Raw genomic sequence first — 21,920 nt, forward strand, 5'->3', positions numbered from 1 at the left:
CTACAGAAATTCGGAATGTGGGACTTTTGGGCTATAAACTAATAAGTTTGATATCAGGTGAAAAGTTAGAAAACAAAAATATGCGTCCGTATAACATGTTATTCTGTCGATTAGCAAGTTTCTTATTTGTCTGAAACAAGAGCCAATTTCAGCGTAGCGGGTCTCTTAATCATAAATCTGCACATTACGTCTTTATTTCTGAGAATATAAAATTTTTGACGCGGAATCCAGGATGGAATCGTTTGAGAACAAAATGTCGTTAGTTTCGATTTCGAAAAGAGACGTGTATCCTTTACGTATACCGTATATATGAATCATGACATGAAATCTTTACATGTATATTTAACCTTCCAAACACATTTAAAGGATGTCAATGCCAAAATAATTTATTCTGAACATTTTTATCCCCTTGTGATAGGATTGTTTTCTTTCTTTCTTTACTTTGAGTTTTTTTTTCGATCGTCATGTTTTATCAAGGCTACAAAATTAGAAATAGGCCTGAGTTTGCAACGATTTGAAAATTATTGGTGACTGAAAACTGGTCATAGCCTTTGAGCTGACGATTTTTTTTCATCTTACTAATAAAGGTTTGTACATTTGGATTCGTTTTGTTATGTTTGTTTTTTCAGATTATTACACTAAGTATCCGACATACGGTGATCATTGTTATGGCGGGGACGTAGAACACAATACGCTCATCTTCGCCGGTACCACTAGCAGTCATGTGTCGGTGGACAGTCAGGTTCCGGATCTGCTGGAGATGACGATGTGTTTCTGGATGCGTACAGACTATCGCAGCAACACCGGTGCTATGGTCAGCTACTTCGCGTCAAACGAACACAACGTCATCCTTGAAGACCCCAGCAACATCCTGATGACTGTCAAGTCCCACATCGGCAACGAATCATTGATCGAAGCCAACTACGGCATGTGGCACCACATCTGCGCGACATGGACGTCTGCTGGCGGAGAATATGAGGTGGGTCTCAGTTTAAATGATTCTATCGACAACCATATGAATCGCGATAAGAGCCTTAATTACAATTTTAAGTTTATTTTCTGAAATATGACCCTCCCGATCCCCCCTTCTAAAATCTGATGCATTCCTTCTCATTTGACGACAAAGAAAAATTATCGGTGCTAAAGCACAACTTTTCTTCTGTCGATAGCGGGCGTGATTACAAGTGTCCATAGTCGTTTTAACGTCACGCGTTTCATACCAGATTACCCATGTCGTTAGTCTACAATTTGAAATATTTTTGCCGTGTGACATTAGTACTACCATCAATTGAAACTTTACTGTTATTAGTTCTGTTTTTCGTGCAGTGTATAAGCTTACATGTATGTGATGAGTCAATAAGCTGAAATGTTTATCTCAACATGATATGGGGGACAATTAATATTGTTGGCATACAGAACAAGAATAATGAAAAACTACCAAACGATACAGCTACTGACCTTTAATTTCTACAATGTCTAGAAAGATACAAAAATCAGTAAATGGAAAGTTTCACTCAATAAAGGAAGTTTGATTTGTATTCATTACATCACTTTTCTTCCTGTTGCTAATATTTTACTGGTCCTTCCTGAAAATCGCTATTTTCACAGGAGTAAGCACTTAAACGATACAATTCTCCCAGATATCTTCATTCCCCTGTTTCATATTTTTGCTGCAGTTGTACAAGGATGGCAATGCGTACTACGGATCCAAGGGTCTGGCCGTCAACAAGACACTTGCCGGGGGAGGCTTTCTTGTTCTCGGTCAGAAACAAGCCTCACGCGGTGATTCATTCAGCCCTTCCGTGTCCTACAAGGGAGACCTTACGCAGTTCAACATGTGGAGCACACGACTTTTTCAACACGATATCCAGGTATCAAAATTACCATTGTAGATGAACTCTTGACTCCCGTATTGTATTTATCCACCCTCTACAGTCAAACTACAAAACTCATTACAGATTTATTATCTTCCATACATTGCTAATTGTTTTACTTGAAATATTTTGCCGAGGGGACGGCAAAACTTAACTATATCCTCATCTATTCAGAGTCGTATCCCTGTCTGTCTGTCTGTCTGTCTGTCTGTCTGTCTGTCTGTCTTGCTGGCTGAAAGAGTTGACTATTTCCATTTATTCCGAAAATCTTATAATATTTCCTTAGATTCTCTCGTTTCGGCAGTGCTCATGATGATCACAAAAAAACTGAAATTAACTCAATATTTATTTGACCATTGTAACCCAGGCTTTGTCCGAGGATAGTTTAAACAGAGGTTGTGGAGACGTTGTTTGGTGGTCGTCGATATCTTCATCTGAGTTGTCAGCTATACAAATGAAAGATACTAATCTACCCCCTGGTAGGTCTCCTCAGTTTTTCACGTTTGAATGGGGCAACCGCTATAACGGTTGTATATTGCTTGTATATTTCATTCTTGAAAAGAAGTTTATTTCTTCTTCCTTTCCCCAGAGTATATTAATATGTACAAATGCCATTAAAACACAACATATTTTGTACAATAAGCGACATTATTGTTGACGAATTAATTCTTGTCTGCATGTACAAAACTTCAGTCATGGCTGACATTGTACGATGTGAATTTGGCATTTCGGCACGATTTGGGGGAGAAGAACAAAAAGTGCATTTGCCAGTTTGGGTGCGCCCTCAATGAGGCAAGTAGGCTCCCTCAAGTCTTGAATGAAAAATTCAATTTTTGAATTCTGGATTTTCGCCTGCAGTCAAACGCTTATTTTTTTTTATAACTGGTCCAAATTTGTATTGAGGAATTATTGATCGACTTGGAAATCTTTTGATATTTTAGCGTAAAGGGCAGGGATAATGATATCTTTAGAGCGTATGGAAATATCGTGTTTTCACAGATATACTGGTCAGGAGGTTGAGAGCGACAAAAACCATTTGATGGTATCGCATACTAAACACGGTGCATGACAGTATTTTTCCCTTTTTGCCACAATGTTCAAAATACTATTCTCGCAATTATGTTCGAATCGTTTCATAGGTTGATTTGACTTATAACACCTTTCATGCTATAGTTCCAGAGTACCCGGAATTTTGCCACGATGAGAAGAATGGCGATAAGGTATTCATCTTTCATCACCTTGACAGCTATGTCATTATCGACCGTCCCTTTCCCGAAATATCTGAATTTACGATCTGCTTCTGGATGAAAGCCACCGTGCCATTCCACCCTGACGCAACTATATTCAGCTACTTCGCCCCCGGCGACACTTACGGGAGTATCGTGCTGGAGGACTTGAGCGCCCTGCAGTTGTACATCAGAAATATGGCGGCTAAAACGTCCAGACACAAACTGATCACCGAAGACTGGCATCACGTGTGCATAACATGGAACTCTCGTGGTGGCGTGGCCAGATACTTCAAGGATGGGAAACCGAACACCAGCAAGGGTCTGGCAGATGGGCTTTTGATCCACGGGGGTGGAACCATGTACCTGGGACAGCGGTTGACCAGCCCCGGTGGAGCATACGTGCCGAATAGGGGACTCTTTGCTGATATCTCGTACATGAACATGTGGGACCATGTCAAAAATAAAGACGAAGTAACGGTAAGCTTCCATATAATAAATGTTTGTTGTCGCGAGGAATATTCGAAATGAAAGATTTTCTGTGTCAGGACAACTCATTAGACACAGTTAAAATAAACTAAATACCAAAATTACTATGAGTTCGATTTAGAGAACGTACAGTAGTTAATATATTTTTGCCTCATATATAGAAAATTAATTCTATTTCCGTCCTTTCTAGAACATCGAAGCGATTAAGAACTATTTTTACTATTAACACCTATTTTGGATGTTTCATGCGATTGAAAATTATTTCAGTTTGTTAGGAGTTATTGTTGTGAAAGGAGGGTGACAAAATCTCAGTTTCTGACATGAACCTTAAAAAGACAAAAAGTACATGGGCAAACGGTTATTGTCACCATCAAGTAATACCCTTGTCTGTCTCTCTCTCTCTCTCTCTCTCTCTCTCTCTCTCTCTCTCTCTCTCTCTCCAGGCAATGTTCAGAGACCTGAACGGTTGCAGTAGACAGTGTGGTGAACTATTCTGGTGGCCAGGTCTCCAGAAGACTACTATGCACGAAATAGATATTCGGACATATACTGATATTGCTGGCCCTGACAGCGATCCCTGCCGTAAGTATTGCTGTGGTAGCCATGAGCATTTGAAAGCAATACACTGTTTGACGCTTCAAGCGTGAATTTTAAACATGTCGTGTTGGAAAGATATCGGCGTTAATTAACAACAGTGAAAACCATGACTAAGAGAGAGCTTGGAGAGTGCTCGTTTGCACTGTGCAACACATAGCTTGTACAGAATTGTCAGAATATCATCCTAGGGGTCACGTAATCACGTGACCGTGGAAGGATAAAATGTTCTGAAGCACAGTGCCTTTGCTAGACAGATCAGTACGCTAACGGCAGTTACAAATAGCATAATATTTTATGAACCTCAAATAATAAACATGAATTCATGAAATAATAACTTACTGAAAACACAACCCTAGTTAATTTATTTGTTTCCTGATAGTGTACATATTTAACTGATACGTTTATTACTTCATATTATTAACAGAATTATACTTGAGAGAAGGGTAGCATCTATTTCGTTGGCAGGCAAATATCAATTGGTTCTATAGATATACGATAGCCAGTACTCAGATTGTTTATTCTGTAGATAGAGCAATTATGGCGGTGAAATTTCTTTGAGAAAAATTCTCAGTTTCAGTATTCAGATAAAGTTTCAATTTTTGTCTTCTTATCTTTCCTTGTCATCTGGAACAGCCGTCGTTGATCGCTGCGGAACTGGCGTCTTTGACGACATGCTTTGGAAGATCAATAACACGGGACCATATAGTCTCTCTCCCATGCCACGAGAAGTGCCAGATCTAAGGGAGCTGACCATCTGCTATTGGATGAGGCTCGAAGACGATTACGCACTCAACAACAACGTCGCTTTCAGTTACTTCGCTCCCGGCGACACTGAGGGCAGCATTGTCATCGAAAACGTCAACGACCTCACTGTCATCATCAACAATAAAAAGAGCAAACCAACAGGCATAGACCTGAACAATCAAACCTCGCATTTCATATGTTTGACGTGGCAATCCGCCGACGGTAATTTCACCATCTACGACAAGGCCAAGCCACTGTACCATGGTACCGGTCTAGCCGTCGGAGAGACCATACCGGGTGGCGGCTCCCTCATTATTGGCCAGAAGCAAGGTTCCGTCGCTGGTGGATACAACAAAGAAGACGCCTTTTACGGCAAACTCCGTTATTTCAATTTTTGGAGCAGCGTTCTCAACAAAAGAGGCATCAGGGTAAAGTACATATTTAATAAAACCCAAACAGTTCCCACTGCCCCTCCCCCTCACAAAATGTTGATTATGTCTCACAAATATTTTTCCTCTCGGGGGCACTTGACGCGATTTCTGTATTGGACACAATCATTCTAGGAAGTTTCCAATTCAAATTAAGAATGCGACTGAAATGTTTTCGCCTGTTAAGGAACTCAAATCTTACATTTAAATCAGGTATATTTTTTTTTATTTTTGTAGACCGCATCAAAAGCGTGCGTACCCGCGTGTGGTGATATTGTCTCGTGGCACGAATTGACCTACGCTGACCTCATTAACATCAAGGCTGTTCCATTCATTTGTGGTAGGTGTTTTAATACGTACCCTCTACACAGTGAAATATCCTTTTACATATAAATCGCAGACCCTACCAGTGCTACTGCATGTTCAATTTATTTTCCGATTGATTTCCAAGGTGAACGTTTTCCTTTTCTCAAGATTTTGATTCCTACACTGTAATGTACACATAATTGAAATGATGCTGCACATTTTGATAGTATTTTTTTGTTCTTTTGGCCTGATATAGGTACATATTCTTATCCTTCTCCTTAAGGTGAAATGCTCCTCGACAAAAGATATTCTGACTCTAAAACTTTTACAATTCTGTTTAGGCCTACCACTTGTGGGGTCTCATTTTGAAACTTATGGAATAAATAAAGTTTTAACCAGGTTTGTTTTGTGAAAAGCGGGAATTTTATTTTTCCCCATAAGGATAACACAGGGATGGCGGCCATTTTGAATTTCAAACATCGGTAAACGTTGAATATTTTATGTCTCTAGTGCCAAATTTTGCACCAAGACCCCTAATTTTAACTCTTAAGTTTGAAAGAGAATGGATGAAAGTTTGCTTGAGGAAAAAATGAGCAATTGTTTAAGTCTTTCATTTTCGAGGTGTGTACTACTCCAAATACGCGAGAAAGGTAACTTACACGTTTAAGCCTTGCGAGCGTATCACTTTGTGAACAACATGGAATGTCGTTGTTGATAAGCGAATTCCTGTCGGGACCAGGATTGTATTGATAAGTTGATTGAAAATAAATGAATATATTCAGAAAGCAATTCGCAAAGTGATTGTCCAGAACAAGAAACTGTATTTTACGAAGCAAAGCACAAACCCTGACATGAAAGTTACGACCGATGTCCCCTGGAATTGAAATTGATTGACAGAATATTCTTCTGAAATCATCTGTTGATTAACAAAGACAACAATTTCCCTTTTCCCTACTTTATGATACAGGTCCAAGACCGAAGAAGACAACAATTGTACCGACGACATTGGCTGCCACTACCCTCTTACCGACCACACCAGCACCGCCAACCACACCGGCACCAACCACGCCGCCTCCACCAACACCAGCGCCACCTACGCCAGCGCCCCCGACACCAGCGCCACCGACACCTGCGCCACCGACACCTGCGCCACCGACACCTGCGCCTCCAACTCTCGCCCCGCCACGAACAGAACTGCCTGTGACAACTACCAAGCCTTGTCCCGATGTGGAAACTGGGCCAATCGAAGTGGGTAAGTATGCCGACGGATGGGGACGAGAGATTATATAACACAGACGTTTTACATTTTCTCATGGCCTTCCTTAGTTAACACGGCGCAATGACTTGTAAACTTTTACCCATACATTGCTGTGTGTTAATAACTCTTACCTCTCGTCGTTGTGCCGTCCGGACAAAATTAATGAAAATGTCATCAAAACTTGCAAATATTGCCTCTTTAATGCAATTAGTCAAGGCTTATAAATTTGTTGGTTTTTGTTTCACCAGTTGATAAAATTCCATCTGGGCTAACAAACGTTGCCTATGGTAAATGCGCCGAGATGAGTTCATCCAACTGGCACTCCAGCGCAAAGGAAGCCGTCGATGGAAACACTGACGCCAGTTTCTGCCATCGCTCTTGCTCTCTGACGATGAAGGAGTGCGACCCCTGGTGGCAGGTTGACCTCGTAAAACCACGAGATGTTCACTACGTTACGCTGACAAACAGACAGGATTGCTGTGGTAAGGCAAAGTGGTGATATCCAAATTCTTGCGCCTGTAATGAACGTACGGGTAAAATAAACGAATTATTTTCAAACCTCCATAATTTTGATACCAGTAATTTATTTGACAGCTGTACAAAGATATTCATTCAGTTTGTGCAAGACTTACCGCGGTAGTCAGTTCTTTTTCGATTTCACAATCTTTACGCCGCAGCGTTTTCCTCTAGCAAATCACGTATTTATCAAAGTGTACGGAAGTGAAGAATTAAAGCAAATCTTAACTGATACAGTGTGGATCAGCAGTAGATGCCCATTACTTCTAAGGCCGCTACAAATATGAACACTTTGTTGACCTTGTCTGCACATAAATTATTTTTCACTGATAATTATGAGGTGACACCTGACCACGTAAACGTGTGACAGAAATACAATGATCAGATAGACGACTCATACTTTTCTCGTGTGTATGTATGTATGTATGTATGTGTATATATATATTATATATATATATATATATATATATATATATATATATATATATATATATATATATATATATTATTATTATATATATGACTCTGTAACACAAGTTATAAAGACACCATTTGAGCTGGCATGTTATTCACATCCCTCTCCAATTAAAGTAGTGTGTCTCAAAATTGAAAGACAAAAATTATATAAACTTTCCGAAGTGAAGTTTTCATCTCTTTCCTTACCAAATCAAGAATAAAAACCAGAGATCAAAGTTCAAAGTTTGATACTATTGAATCAAATTACCTAATAGTTACTGACATTTGGAATTAAAAATGGCCGCCATTTCTAGGTGAACTCTATTTGGAAGATAAAATTTTCGACTTTCAAAAAGCTAAGACGGGGAACATTTTTCTCACTCCAAGAGATTTTAAATGAGCCCCAACAAGCGGTAGGATCCGAAAAGAATTTTAGGAAAATGACAGAAAAACCGTCGCCGAGGCACATAAAGGCGCCCTTCTCAATCCCAGGTTCTCGCATTAGCAAATGTGTCAATAGCCCATTAACAGTTTGCCATTCTTTTGTTTTCCATTGAATATTCATCAAGTAAATAATATTTATATTAGATAAATCTGATAATTGAAGGGGGCCTTTTTAAGCAAAATTAGACGCCACAGAATTCCCTGTCTGGACCTAACAATATTTTTGTCATTCATTTGTATATCATAGCCTCGCGACTATTGGGTGCCGAAGTTCGCGTCGGAAACAGCCGTAAGTTTGAAGAGAACGCTCTCTGCGGTGTGGTTACAAAGGAGGTAGTTGAGCAGAAAACTATACACATGCGCTGTATCGACGGTCCACTGAGCGGACGTTTCGTCAGCGTCCAGGTGAGGTGTGCGACAACAGCGCTGTCGTTGTGTGAAGTAGAGGTGTGGAGTAACGATACCGATGAAGTCATTGACATCACCGAGGGGCCGGGTGGCGGTGGCGGCGGCGGCGGTGTTGGCACCACCATTGGAAGTGGTGGCGGCGGAGTTGGCACCACTAGTGACAGCGGTGGTGGAGTTGAAGGTACCGAAAAACCCACAACTGAAGGCGGTAAGACTAAAAATGTTTATGAAAACTGTTTTCATTTCAACGAAAGTGTCTTACAATGTTATATCGTCCGGAATCCACATTTCATACACCATTCTTTATCGTTTGTTCATTTCAACAACATTGCGGGCATTGTTACTGAAATGTCATATTTGATTCTCGTAATGTGTAAAAAAGAAAATGTTCAGAAATCTCCAGTAATTTTCAGAAATTAATCGCTTATTCTATCTACATACAGAGTGATAGAAACCTTTATTTCAGCATGCTTAACTCGGCAGAACAAAGGATTTTTCCCATGTATTTACATATTTGCCAAAGTAAATACCATTAGATATGTCCCCTCCCCTTTCACGACTAAACTTTAGCAGATCCAACATGGTCTTAAATGGGATGGGCGAAGCTATGTACAGGGATATAGGGTGAACGGCTCAAATGTTTTACGATTTAAAGATCTCGGAAAGTGGATCTAAAAAGACGTGTGCTGTCCCATCCTAAGTACATTTAATTGAATGTTTCATCTGCCGTTATAGTTTGCGAGGCCCCTCCCGGTCTTGCCAACGTAGCTACGACAGCTGCTTCACAGAGTTCAACGGCTGGAAGTGCGCACGCCACCAGGGCCGTCGACGGTGACAAGAACAGCGATTTCTCGGGAAGGTCTTGCACAAGGACCAACCTGGAACCTGAACCGTGGTGGAGGGTTGACTTAGGCGAGATTAAGGATGTATACATGGTGGCTATTACGAACAGAAGGGACTGTTGTTGTAAGTAGAACAGACCTAATTCAATCGTCACGTCTCCTAATGGTAGGGTTTTTCATCTTAATCTGTAAATCTGTAATGAATCAACAAGTGCCGACATTCGTAGCCCTTTAACAAAACACCAGTATGATAATTTGTTCAACGCCTGTTCATTGATATAATACCATTACGCCAATAGAAGTCAAACGTGTCCAATAAAACTGACAAAATTAAGCCTTCAACTTTTAATGTTAACTTTCTATTTTAGCTGAACACCTGATTAATGCCGAGGTCCGCATCGGAAACAGTAAAAACCACAAAGCAAACGCCCTCTGCGGTTTCCGAATCACGGAGGACGTTGTTAACCAGGAAAGGATAGAAATCCTATGCGACTGTGGAAAAGCCCTCTACGGCCAGTATGTCAGTGTCCATCTCCACGATACTACTAAGAAGTTGTCGCTTTGTGAAGTGGAAGTCTTGGCTTCACGTGGACCCACAACCCTGCCACCCACTGAACAGCCAGGTAGTTTAGCTTGATCATCTTAAAACGAGGCTCGAGTGTGACGTCATCACACAGTTCTGCGACACTTCTTGTCGCTTTTTCAGTTCAATCATAATTTCTAAATAACACTTGACGTTTAAATTTGTACAACACGTAAAACTATAATTTAAATCATCTACAGTAGAGGCAAGATTTATTGTTTTCTGAAGCACAAAATCAGTTGCACTACTCTATACCTACAAATAGCTTCCATCAAGTTGTAAATTTACTTCGAAGTTACATTCTTTCCATTTTGATACAAGCCTTCATCTTATACTGAAAAGCAAACGTACCAAAATATGAAAGTGACCTTGACACGTCAGAAAAAGCTTTGTTGGTTTCTACATACAGTCTCCCTGTCATATCACAAAACTTCATATTACACTATTGGAAGCGTATAAACTAGGTATGCAAAAACCCATCACACCTTGGATGATATATTTCACTCCAGATTCACTGCCAATCACAATGTTTATTACTCCGAAGTTATATGCTTACTTGCAAATTGAAAGGCGATCTTGGTTTCTCGTTGCTAAATCTTCGGTCGCAGAATAGTACATTTATTATGTAAATTTCTTATGTAAAAGTCGTTCTCTCCCAATGCATTCTGATTCATAAGATTCACACAACCCTTTGCGGAATGCAGTCGATTTGAAAACATGTGATAGGCTATTTATTTATACTGTCACTGGGACATTTAAGATGCTCACTGATAATAGAAGAAAGTGGGATTATGGTATCGTAAGATTAGTTGATAGCATCTTCGTCTTTTACTGGAAACTTTTGAAACGTCGGCCACTAACAGATCAACCTCCTTGACTGTATGCAAAACACTGACATATTGATATTTCAGAATGCTTGCTGCCTGATGGTCTGCAGAACGTGGCCCTCAACATGCCCGCATCACAGAGCACCACCAAAAAGAAAGCTGTTGCGGGCAGGGCTGTGGATGGCGACAGTGACAGTAACTTCCAAGAAGGATCCTGTACCCTGACGGCAAGAGAGAACGATCCCTGGTGGAAACTAGATCTTGGTCAAACCCGAGATGTCTACTCAATCACCATCGTCAATAGATTAGACTGCTGCTGTACGTATACAGGTTTTCTAGTGCATTCGTACGAGCTGACATTTTCGCCATGATTAATTAGTTACTGAACAGAAAAAAGGGATGGTACTTTTGTGAAACAATAAAATATCTTAACATAAGACCCTTTAAATGATCAAAGCTGATTCAATATTAATTGCCATTTGCTTATCCCTATTCATGCTCGGTTTCAGTATATGAAATGTTCTACAATTGAAATCATGTTTTTCCAATCAAGGGATACCCGTCGCTCATTCCTTTCTAGTCTTCAGCTAATGAGAAACAGAGAGTATCTCTTTGTACTTTCGTTATCTTTAAAGAAACCGGAATAATTTTGGCTATTATACTGGCACTTTGCTCCGTGTTTGTCGTACTTTGACAATGTTAATCGAATTGAATATGGTTCTTGTATCTGTGTTCCAGCGTTCAGATTGACTGGAGCGGAAGTCCGCGTCGGTGACAGCGAAAACTTTTCAGAAAACCAACAATGCGACGTGCGTGTCTCCAAAACGCAGGCGTTCGCCGAGAAGATCACGCTGATGTGCGGCTGTAATGACTACATCAGCGGAAGATATGTCACGGTTCAACTCAAGGACAAAATGTCTGTCTTGACTCTGTGCGAAGTTGAAGTTATGGCGCCAATTTTAGTGGGAACTACTCCAGATATCTTCACCACAAAACTTATCACTTTTGGACCAACAACAGAACGTGAGTATCTGTTATAATAATCATGATTCTATTCAGCGTTCGTAAGGGTCGGTTGTCACTTAATTCTACTTTATTTATCAAGAACATGATGAGAAGAAGCGATATTAATGCTATAATTAAAATATGTAGCACCAGACTTGTGATTAACTTATCTGTAGCATTTTAATGACCTCAATCGGCATAACTCATTTGTAATCTTTTGTTCTTTACGATATCGCTGCAGAAATTGTGTTGAATTTGTTAGAAAATATTGTCTACACAAGACAGTCATACCAATTACTAATTAGAATATCCTCACCAAGTGTCATCAAATATTATATATATATATATATATATATATATATATATATATATATATATATATATATATATATATATATATATATATATATATATATATATATAATATATATATATATATATATATATATATATATATATGCACATTGCATAGGAAATTGCAAAATTCCAATCCTGTGATGAAATGAAACGCTTTGCCAGCCAACATCGATGCAAAAAATTGCATATCTGTTTCAAAGAAAAGTCAGCAGGACTTAAACCCGATGAAATGTATCGGCATCCTTATGAAGTTCGGACATTCTCGACACATCCGATGCTTGCCCCGAAGTTGTTGAGTAGACCTGTACACCTACCTGATCACAATATTGTTAATCCAGGTTAAATGTGTTGTTATTTTCAGCTTGCACTGTCCCAGACAATCTGGTCAATGCTGCTCAGAACAAACAAGTTTGGCAAAGTTCAACCAGAAAGTTCGCCGTAGCAGAGAGGGCCGTCGATGGCAACAAGAACAGTGACTTCGCTGGAAGTTCCTGCACACTAACAGCTAGGGAATTTGAACCTTGGTGGAAACTAGACCTCGGAGAAAGTCTCAACATCTATCAAGTTACTATTACAAACAGGATGGACTGTTGCTGTACGTAGAAAATGTCCATTTCCTATTATTTGCATTGTTTTCATTTGTTTAATACTGTGATTTAACGGGCCGTCGACGGTTTTTAAGAGCCTTGCCTATACTTGCACATACACATTGCGAAGCGCCGAGGCCACCGTGACGGTCACACGTGACTTAAGTAGTATAATAGAGATGCCTGGATATTGCCGCCTCTCGCCACGTTTAGATACTTTCGTTCTGAAATCTCAGGTTCGAAATTTTGGAGCAATGTATGGTCTTTGTGAACACGCCTCCCCTCCCCCGGGGTTTGGAATAGGGCAAATACGTAGAAAGGGTATCGAGTCAATTTCATGAACAATCCTGGCACAATATGTCTTGACTAATGAAAACCATTATCACCTGTACATATATCAACATATATGTGTGTGTTTTCTAACTCAATCAATGTGCCCCTGTTTGTTTGTTTGTTTGTTTGTTTGTTCATACTTGCCATGTTGTTAACAGTTAATTAAAGACTACTAGTTCGCCAAGGCATGAATTGTAGAGCGACCTTTCATGCGATCCTGGGAATAACAATATATTGGTTTTAGCGCTATTGATTGATTAATCACTTGATTTGTTGATTGACTGTTGATGTCTTGTAGAAAATTATTTCTGGAAGTCAACATGATTTATTTTTTCATTTTAATTTTTCGACAGCTTTTAGAGTGCGCCACACAGAAGTCCATGTTGGCGATAGTCCAAATATCATGGAAAACCCGATGTGTGGCCAGGGAGCCATCTCAGGCCGCAGGGCTCTTAAAGAGACCATAGACATCATTTGCGCATGCGGACAACCGATGAAAGGTCGTTGGGTGGGAATCCAAATGGTGAACAAAACCAAAGTTTTAACTCTTTGTGAGGTTGAAATCCTTGTACCTCCTGGAGAGTCTGGAATATATACAACTGAGCTGAGCGAAGAAACAACACCAGCTTTTACATATGGACCAACCACAGAAAAAGGTAGACTGTTTTGCGATGCCCTGCGACGTACATGTCCTAATATTAAAAATACTGATTGTTGTCAGTTCATTACATATCATTTTAGTCAAGTTTAAAGCTCCATAAGCTGTATCTTTGGCTATTTCTTCAGAACTTTTGTTTTGTGGTTTCCCTACACTGTCTGCATTGAACCCTAAACTGTAATTTAATGCCAAGTATTTAGCATATCAATACAACCTATATGAGAATAATCTCCATTGTTATTGTTGAAAATTGTATACAAGTCCGGACTATAATTCATTTGTAAACAATAAACAATGATCACTACACACAAACAAGCTGTGTTGACAAGACTCGAAATTTCAGCATGACAAACGGATTAGGGTCAGACACAGTAGTTGATATACAGAAGCAGAATACTGAAAAACTTGCCACAAGTTACAGCTTATGTTCCTTTAACCACAAAATTTAATAGCATGTAGACAGTGTCTTTGGACCAGCGATAGATATGATATATATACACCCGTCAAAGACGCCACGACAAAATCAAACAATTTACTTACCAAGGCTGTCATTGAGGAGATATAGAATTATTTTCTGGTTTCAAACCTGTCGAGATTCTTTCAATATAGCCATGATCACATCAGCGGAAGATGTTATTAACTCCGCCGCTTCAGAAGATTTCATTTTTCACTTCATTTGTCTTTTCTGCAGTCTGTTTCCTCCCTGATAATCTGATCAACATCGCCAAGAACGTCAAGGTCTACCAGAGTAGTACCAAGAGGGGTGGCCTTGCAGAGAGGGCCGTCGATGGAAACAAGGATTCTAACTTCGCCGGGAAGTCCTGTACGTTCACAAGCATAGAATATGAACCCTGGTGGAAAGTTGACTTGGGCGAATCACGTGACGTCTACATGGTAACAATCACCAATCGTATGGATTGCTGTTGTAAGTTACCGTATTTTTACTTTAAGCCAAAATAACGCGTTGTCGGTCACCTGACCTACTCAACACAAAACAAAGTACTCTGGCTGTCTGTCTTATGCTTTCGAGTTACGTACAGATATTTCTGAGAACTAGAGAACTATAGATACCCACCAACCATCCAGTTTGAAATAATAACTTCAGTCATAAAATAGATACCAAGTGAACATAAAAGATTTCGCCGAAACCTAAACATTAGTACAGTTCTTGACATTATTATACGAGCTGCGATTTACGTAACTATTAATGATGCAAACGTCATCAAGATAGGGAGTAAACAAGCTCGCAAATCATCGCGATGAATGAAGTTATATTCGGAGGCGTAGATTAGTGTCCTCGTGGATGTTGTCTGTTTTGTGAGCAAATTGATATACAATATAGATCTGTGTGATTCAGTCAGTAATCTCAATGTTAACAATCGATAGTTCTATGATCCTTGATGTAAGATACTGCTAAAAGACATGGTGTTTTGAGTTACCTGTCGCAACAACCTCCTAAATGTAGAATAATACTTGCACTAGAGTCTACCTCTCACTATTGCTTTAAGGGATATCTATTGACTTTTTTTGTGTGTGGATGAGACAAGTAATACAGTGTAAATCTTCATACCTATCCCATACTTTGAGGGGCTTTTTACATGAATTTCGCTTTTCATAATCAGTTGTCTCTATGTAGTAGTGACAAATCGGGTTAGACCAATTTATTGCATCTCAGTGAGTGTGGCTGTAGCGCAGCGAAAATTATTTTGTCAATGTGACTATCGGTTTAACCGTTTGACTGCTGTAATTTTTCCTACCAAAATTGTAATGCAATATTTTACCAATTTTTGTGAACTTCTCTGTAAGTTTTTTTCATAATTTTGGACCAAATGGATATCAAATTTCATTGGCTACAGATTTTTATCAAAATTTTGGCAAAAATCAGAAAAAAATTGCTATATTTTATAAAGCTAATAAAAAACTGGACTTTGGAGCTCAAAGGGTTAATCTGCTCGGACGACTATTTCCAAACTGATAGATTTCACATCAATTAAATGAGAGACTGTTAAACTTACTTATACTGTTCGTGTTAGGATTGCATAAGATTTTGTTTTATTACTAAAAAACGGACATGCAAATTTTCTTCGCAGCTTTCAGAATTCGACACTCTCAGGTTAGAGTAGGTGACAGTGAGAACATAGATGACAACGCCCTCTGCGGCGCCGTTAAGGGACGGCAATCGCGCAATGAAACGATTAATGTGATGTGTCAATGTGGCCTTCCGTTGCGCGGACGATGGGTTGGAATAAAGAGATACAATGTTACGAAAGCAATGACCATATGCGAAGTTGAAGTTTGGTCACTGGAGCTCGTAGGGGGATTCACAACGGAAGTAAACGAATTTACATCAGAGCTTATATCGTTGGAGCCCACCACAGAACAAGGTAGAACACCCTACGTTTTAATCCAGTTAAATTTTAATGTACAGTCTTTTTCCTATTTAACAACTAGTAAGGTAGTATGCGCCTCGAAAGTGAAAGATTTAAACTTTTGCTCAAACATTCCTGAATGAAACTTTCAACCATTCTCTTACCAAATCAACAATAAAAGTCAGGGGTCACGGTGCAAAGTTTGGAACTAGCGAAACAAATTACTCAACATGTTTGTGATATTTGAAATTCAAAATGGCCGCCGTTCCTGTGTTAACTCTGTCGGATAAATAATTTTTGGGGTTTTCGACAAAACTAAGACGGTGAATATTTTTCTTTCCCCGAGAGGTTTAAAATGTGGTAGATCAGAAAAAAAAATGTAGAAATTTAGAGTCGGATTATCAGTCCCTGAGGCGCGTTCTACCTTAAGACATGCTGATGCAAATCAGCTCTCAAAAATATTTGTTTTCCGTTTCTACTGTAAAACATGACGCTTGACTGCTATCTGTGTATTAGCACCGCAATATGTTCAGTTTGATATACGTGAGCACAGCAATGCGCTCAGCGATATGCACTCTGAGATAAAGAAGACGAATTTCGATTATAGTGCTTTGAAATTTGCTATGAAGATTCCTAGGGGCGTTTTATATCATCTTTGTTCAAATTGTAAAGAAACCTGCAATGTATTATTTTTTGACAAATTTTGCTTTTTTTTAATCCAAGAAGATGCATATCTCATTCTTGAATTTCCTAGGCCGATTGTAAAATTTGAGAACCGCTGCACATTACTTCACTTTTATTTGTGTTTGAGTGAATGCCTAGATTCATGCTCAACTGTACATGGGAATTTGATCCAATGACGTTATCATTTTTTAAAAAGTATGCTAATGAGCAGCAAAAGTGTAAAGTCGGTGAAATCTCAATAATTGTGAGTGAGAAGTTTATATGTTGGATATGATTTGTACAGAAACATAACCAAAAACCCCCAAGCCAATTATAAGATTTCTTAAATATTACTGCTATTAAATATTGTTCGTACACTCCCTCGAGCCTGCCACATCCAACCGAATGTGAGTCGAGTGTCATTGACGCTATTTTTATTTGTTTTGCTTTTTCAATGGTCGTAGAATGTACGCTACCCGACGGTTTATGGTTGATGGCGAAGTCCCACAAGTGTACCGCCAGTCAAAGTTCGACAAAGCGTGGAGGAGTGGCCGAGAGGGCGTTTGACTTAAACAAGAATCCGGACTTCGGAGGGCGCTCGTGCACGATGACCACCAAAGAGTTTGAACCATGGTGGATGACTGATTTGGGAACTCGCCAACGTGTCTACCAAGTCACCATCACCAACAGACAAGACTGTTGCCGTAAGTCCTGAATTCAGAACTATCCTTCCTTGTAAAGGCCATCCAGTGTCACTTTTTGATTCATGTCATATATCGTTTTTCGTTCTTTCTCTGTTATATACTTTCTTCTTCTATCGATATCCTGTATGCGAGTGGACTATAGAATGCTTTTGTTGACAATATATATTGTATGACGATGATGCTGTCAACGCGAAGAGGTAATCTCTTCATCTACAGTGCTCCCATCACCGAGAGACTGTGCTTCATGCAACATACTGATTGTGACTATATATTTTTACCATCGACTTTATGAGACAATTACTGCGACGTGTTTAAGGTAGAATGCGCCTCGGGGACAGATATTCAGACTCTAAAACGTTTACACATTCTTTTCTGATCTACCACTTGTGGGAGTTCATTTTAAAGCTCTTGGTGAACCAAGAAAGCTTTTTTCCGTCGATGTTTTTTTGAAAATCGAAAATGTTATATTCTTCCATAGAGTTAACACTAGGGATGGCGGCCATTTTGAATTTCAAATATCGGATTGGTAATTTGTCTCTCTAGTACCCCTGATTTGTATTCTTGATTTGGTAAAAGAATGGTCGAAAGTTTCATTGAGGAAAGTTTGAGCAAAAGTTTAAGTCTTTCACTTTCGAGGCGCATACTACCTTAGTGTAAGACCTAAATTGATGGTAGTCCTTCGTCAAACAAAGCCTTACCTTTAGACAACTAATTTCTTAAAAAAAAAATTGCAAGTCATTCAGTGTGCTATAAAATGGAACCACACAGTGCAGACGAACAGAGATAGTGTGTGCTAAATGTGTTGGCTCAAAATTGGCGAGCAAACTTTTCCAAATTCAAAGATTGTATTTATGATAGGTTGATCATCAGCGGTAGTTTACATGAAATGCTGTGTCTTCTATGGTTAATCAGGATGATAGAAGGAGTGAACGCTTAGAAGATGATGTTCCCGTGGCTTGTGCTTCTTTAGTTTACTGGTTTAAATAGCCTGTACAAAATTTTAAAATGATTATATTTTGAGGTATTGATTTCGGTGTCTTTAAAATGCCGTTCACACTCTCAAGTTTCATTCACTGCCACTGTGTTGCCAGGATAACTGGATAAAAAAATTAAGAATTTATTTTAAATTGGGCCGGGGAGGGGGTAGTCGTTTTTGTCATGTACTTGTAACGTAGTGTAAAATTAGCCGTGCGGCAGGGCAAAGACAGACTTCTAGATATTATTGTGGGCTTCAAATCTTCGCACATAGCTGTCCACTCGGATAGAAAACATCAACAAGCGAATGGCGAGCCCTGTGATATTTTCATTAATATTATATCCTACAGAACATTATATTCTTATTCTTTTCCGCAGAATATTTAGAAAAAAGTATCAGTCTGGCCAAAACGTAGTATTGTGTGATAAAGAAAACCGAATTTGAGTCGGATCTATGCCTTCGGTAATTGTACACATATGCCGTGTCGATTAAAGTCAAACACTTTGACGTTTCGACATTATTTGGGAGTGAACTATATTTTGGAACAGAAATACTGGAGCATTCATCAACAGTTACGGGTTGCTTCTACGATAAAGAATGACATAAAACCTCGTCTGCACTCCTTCCTTTAACAGCTCACAGATTGAAGGGGGCTGAGATCAGAATCGGAAGCAGTACAACTTTCGCTGAAAACGCCCTCTGTGGCAAGCCGATAACTGGGAGACGGGCTAGGAAACAGACGATCAATGTCATCTGCGCTTGTGGAAACTACGTTGAAGGGCGATACCTCAGTATTCAATTGAAAGGCAAGACTGGTATATTGACTCTGTGTGAAGTTGAAGTGTACGTTGGATCAGGTGACGAGGGTGGAGAATATACAACCGAGAAAGAGGAGATAACGACGCCTCCATTTACTATCGGCCCTCCCACTGAACAAGGTAACTTAATGCATGCACTAGAATATATGACGCTTTGTGCTACACAATCTGTTCCAAACCAGCTACGGTTAACAGTTATTGTATTAGGACTCAATGGAGTCTAATAATGTGTGACTACAATATAGCAGAGAAGACAGATTCACAATGTTTGAATGCAATTCGACCTTAAAACTGTCTTTTACCAAATTCAAAATAGTACGTGCCTCGAAATTAAAAGGCTTTAACTTTTCTACAAAGTTTTCGTGAGGAACAAAATTTCCATCATTTCCTTTCGAAATCAAGAACGCAAAAATTACCTTTCAAAATTTGATGCTAGGCAAATTGCCCTATACTTACCGATAGTTGAAATTCAAAATGGCGGTCATCATTTGTTGTGAACTCTATAGGGAAAATAAAAGTTTTGCATTTCACTGAAAGTTTCTAGATGACCTTAACATTTTTGTAAAAGTTTTGTAAATGTTTGAGAGTCCGAATACCAGTCCCCAAAGCGATTTCTACGTTTAACAGTATACAGTCACCTGTAATCTAAATATGCCCATATATGGTCAAAGGGGCGTTCCTTGGTATTCAAAATGCCCATGTGAGGGCGCTGTTTTTAAAAAGCGGCCACCCGCTTAAAATCTGTGATTGGTTAGATTTTTTCTTTCCATGGTAACTGTGGCAAAATTGTAACAGGTGACAGTATACCTTTTAGTTAAAGAACAGCCGAAACAGTTTATCTCATCGAACGAACGAGACAATGTCATTTTAAGGCTGCACTTTGGTTCATTTTAACTTAGTGTAGGAAGAACACGCTAAATTTGAGTGTAAAATAAGTATCAAAGTATGTTGAATTAAGAAACTTTATTTTCAATAAACTTAATTTGTGATTACTTTTTTTCAGTATGCACTGTACCTGATGGCTTGGTGAACGTTGCGATGCACAAGCGTACTGAGCAAGTTTCAACCAAGCGAGGGGCCGTGTCAAAGCGTGCAGTCGACGGCTACAAGAGTACTGACTTCAGCGACAAATCATGTACACAAACAGGCAAGGCGATGAACCCATGGTGGCGAGTAGATTTAGGGAAAGAGATTGACATCTATCAAGTGTTCATTCACAACCGTCAAGATTGTTGTTGTAAGTACAAGATATTTCTGTCCGAAAACCGTCTACCTGTAATTTATTTGTCTAGCGTCTTGCCACGAATGCCTCGTTCTATCTTCACTGCATACGATGTTATTTGGTGATGACGCTGTGACGTATCAATTACATCGAGGACACGATCCCACTTTACCAACGAAAATTATACGTTTTGCAGCATAGCGGGGAAAATTCGTTTGTTTCGCGAGAAAAGAATGAAAATGTCTTAATCCCAGAGAAAACATTGCCGATAATTCCCGTTATATCACCCCGTGGCAAAACTGGGCTGTTGATGACGGACAATATAAGGTTGGCTCCCATCAATGATTAGTATACCTATACCTAGCTCCCGGTCTACCACCATCCCTGACAAGTTGTCACTGGCTCATTACTTTTTACAACGAAAATTTAATTTACCTGCCCCTTCCCCTCCCATCGGGTCACCATGGGGTTGGCGGCTATTTTGAGCCTCAAGTTTCGATGAATACATTACTGGGAATTTGTTTCTGTAGTACAATTGCAAAATTTTGCACCGTGACCCCTAATCGTTTTTCTTGATTTAGAAAGGGATTTATTCACATTTTTAAGTTTAAGCAAAAGTTTCAAGTCTTTAATTCCGAGGCGCAGGCGCACAGCAATGTCAAATATAGGGTATTCCTCACACGGAAAGAAGTAGTCATTTGAAATATTCCTGTTAGTTACCCGGAACAGAAGTAATGCTGTTGTTCTGGACCCCGGTGCCATGTGAGACGCTGCATGGAGTAGTTTTACGCATTGCAAATAAGGGAGGCGTCATTATTTATGGACTGGGTGTCAAAGGAATTTCATCGGAAACTTTGAAATTTCGAGCAACCCCCTGCCAACCATGATGCATTTGAGTAAACTCCCTCTCTAACACAGCAACTTTGACTCTCTCCTCGCACTCGGAGAAGTTAGACATCGATACATGTATTTGTAAAATTTACAAAAATGCAGCAATAGTAAAGACCTTTCAAACCCTGATGTACCCTGCTAGATTATCATCGGTTATCTCATGACGATTGAAAAGGTGAAACCAACAAAATGGAATTCAAAGTCACAACAAAACAACAGCTCATGCTATAACCAGCATCCAACCGTATTATATGGTATTATTTAATTTGGATATGTATCGTGATAGGTTTTTCTGGAGGATGTTTGACAGGCAGAATTTGAAATTACAGGGGGAGAACG

The 21,920-nt window shown here is 39.4% G+C and overlaps 1 protein-coding gene across 2 annotated transcripts in view; it reads left to right on the forward strand.

Moving 5' to 3' along the window:
- The window catches only part of LOC139114205 (uncharacterized), a 28,891-nt gene that overhangs the window by 2,930 nt on the left and 4,041 nt on the right, over positions 1 to 21,920 (forward strand). The window contains exons 2-23 of one of the 2 annotated variants that reach the window (XM_070675792.1): positions 630 to 979; positions 1,677 to 1,871; positions 2,242 to 2,353; positions 3,048 to 3,580; positions 4,033 to 4,171; positions 4,820 to 5,358; positions 5,596 to 5,698; positions 6,632 to 6,916; positions 7,171 to 7,404; positions 8,586 to 8,857; positions 8,891 to 8,954; positions 9,482 to 9,712; positions 9,957 to 10,211; positions 11,083 to 11,316; positions 11,737 to 12,021; positions 12,722 to 12,955; positions 13,634 to 13,936; positions 14,630 to 14,863; positions 16,029 to 16,322; positions 17,435 to 17,674; positions 19,286 to 19,588; positions 20,472 to 20,705. In XM_070675792.1, the coding sequence (XP_070531893.1) occupies positions 630 to 979; positions 1,677 to 1,871; positions 2,242 to 2,353; positions 3,048 to 3,580; positions 4,033 to 4,171; positions 4,820 to 5,358; positions 5,596 to 5,698; positions 6,632 to 6,916; positions 7,171 to 7,404; positions 8,586 to 8,857; positions 8,891 to 8,954; positions 9,482 to 9,712; positions 9,957 to 10,211; positions 11,083 to 11,316; positions 11,737 to 12,021; positions 12,722 to 12,955; positions 13,634 to 13,936; positions 14,630 to 14,863; positions 16,029 to 16,322; positions 17,435 to 17,674; positions 19,286 to 19,588; positions 20,472 to 20,705 (5,673 nt within the window). Of the gene's footprint in view, positions 1 to 629; positions 980 to 1,676; positions 1,872 to 2,241; positions 2,354 to 3,047; positions 3,581 to 4,032; positions 4,172 to 4,819; positions 5,359 to 5,595; positions 5,699 to 6,631; positions 6,917 to 7,170; positions 7,405 to 8,585; positions 8,955 to 9,481; positions 9,713 to 9,956; positions 10,212 to 11,082; positions 11,317 to 11,736; positions 12,022 to 12,721; positions 12,956 to 13,633; positions 13,937 to 14,629; positions 14,864 to 16,028; positions 16,323 to 17,434; positions 17,675 to 19,285; positions 19,589 to 20,471; positions 20,706 to 21,920 lie in introns of both variants that reach the window. The other variant, XM_070675785.1, reaches the window with a different exon arrangement.

This window comes from Ptychodera flava, chromosome 2 (assembly GCF_041260155.1).
Source record: "Ptychodera flava strain L36383 chromosome 2, AS_Pfla_20210202, whole genome shotgun sequence".
Lineage (NCBI taxonomy): Eukaryota > Metazoa > Hemichordata > Enteropneusta > Ptychoderidae > Ptychodera > Ptychodera flava.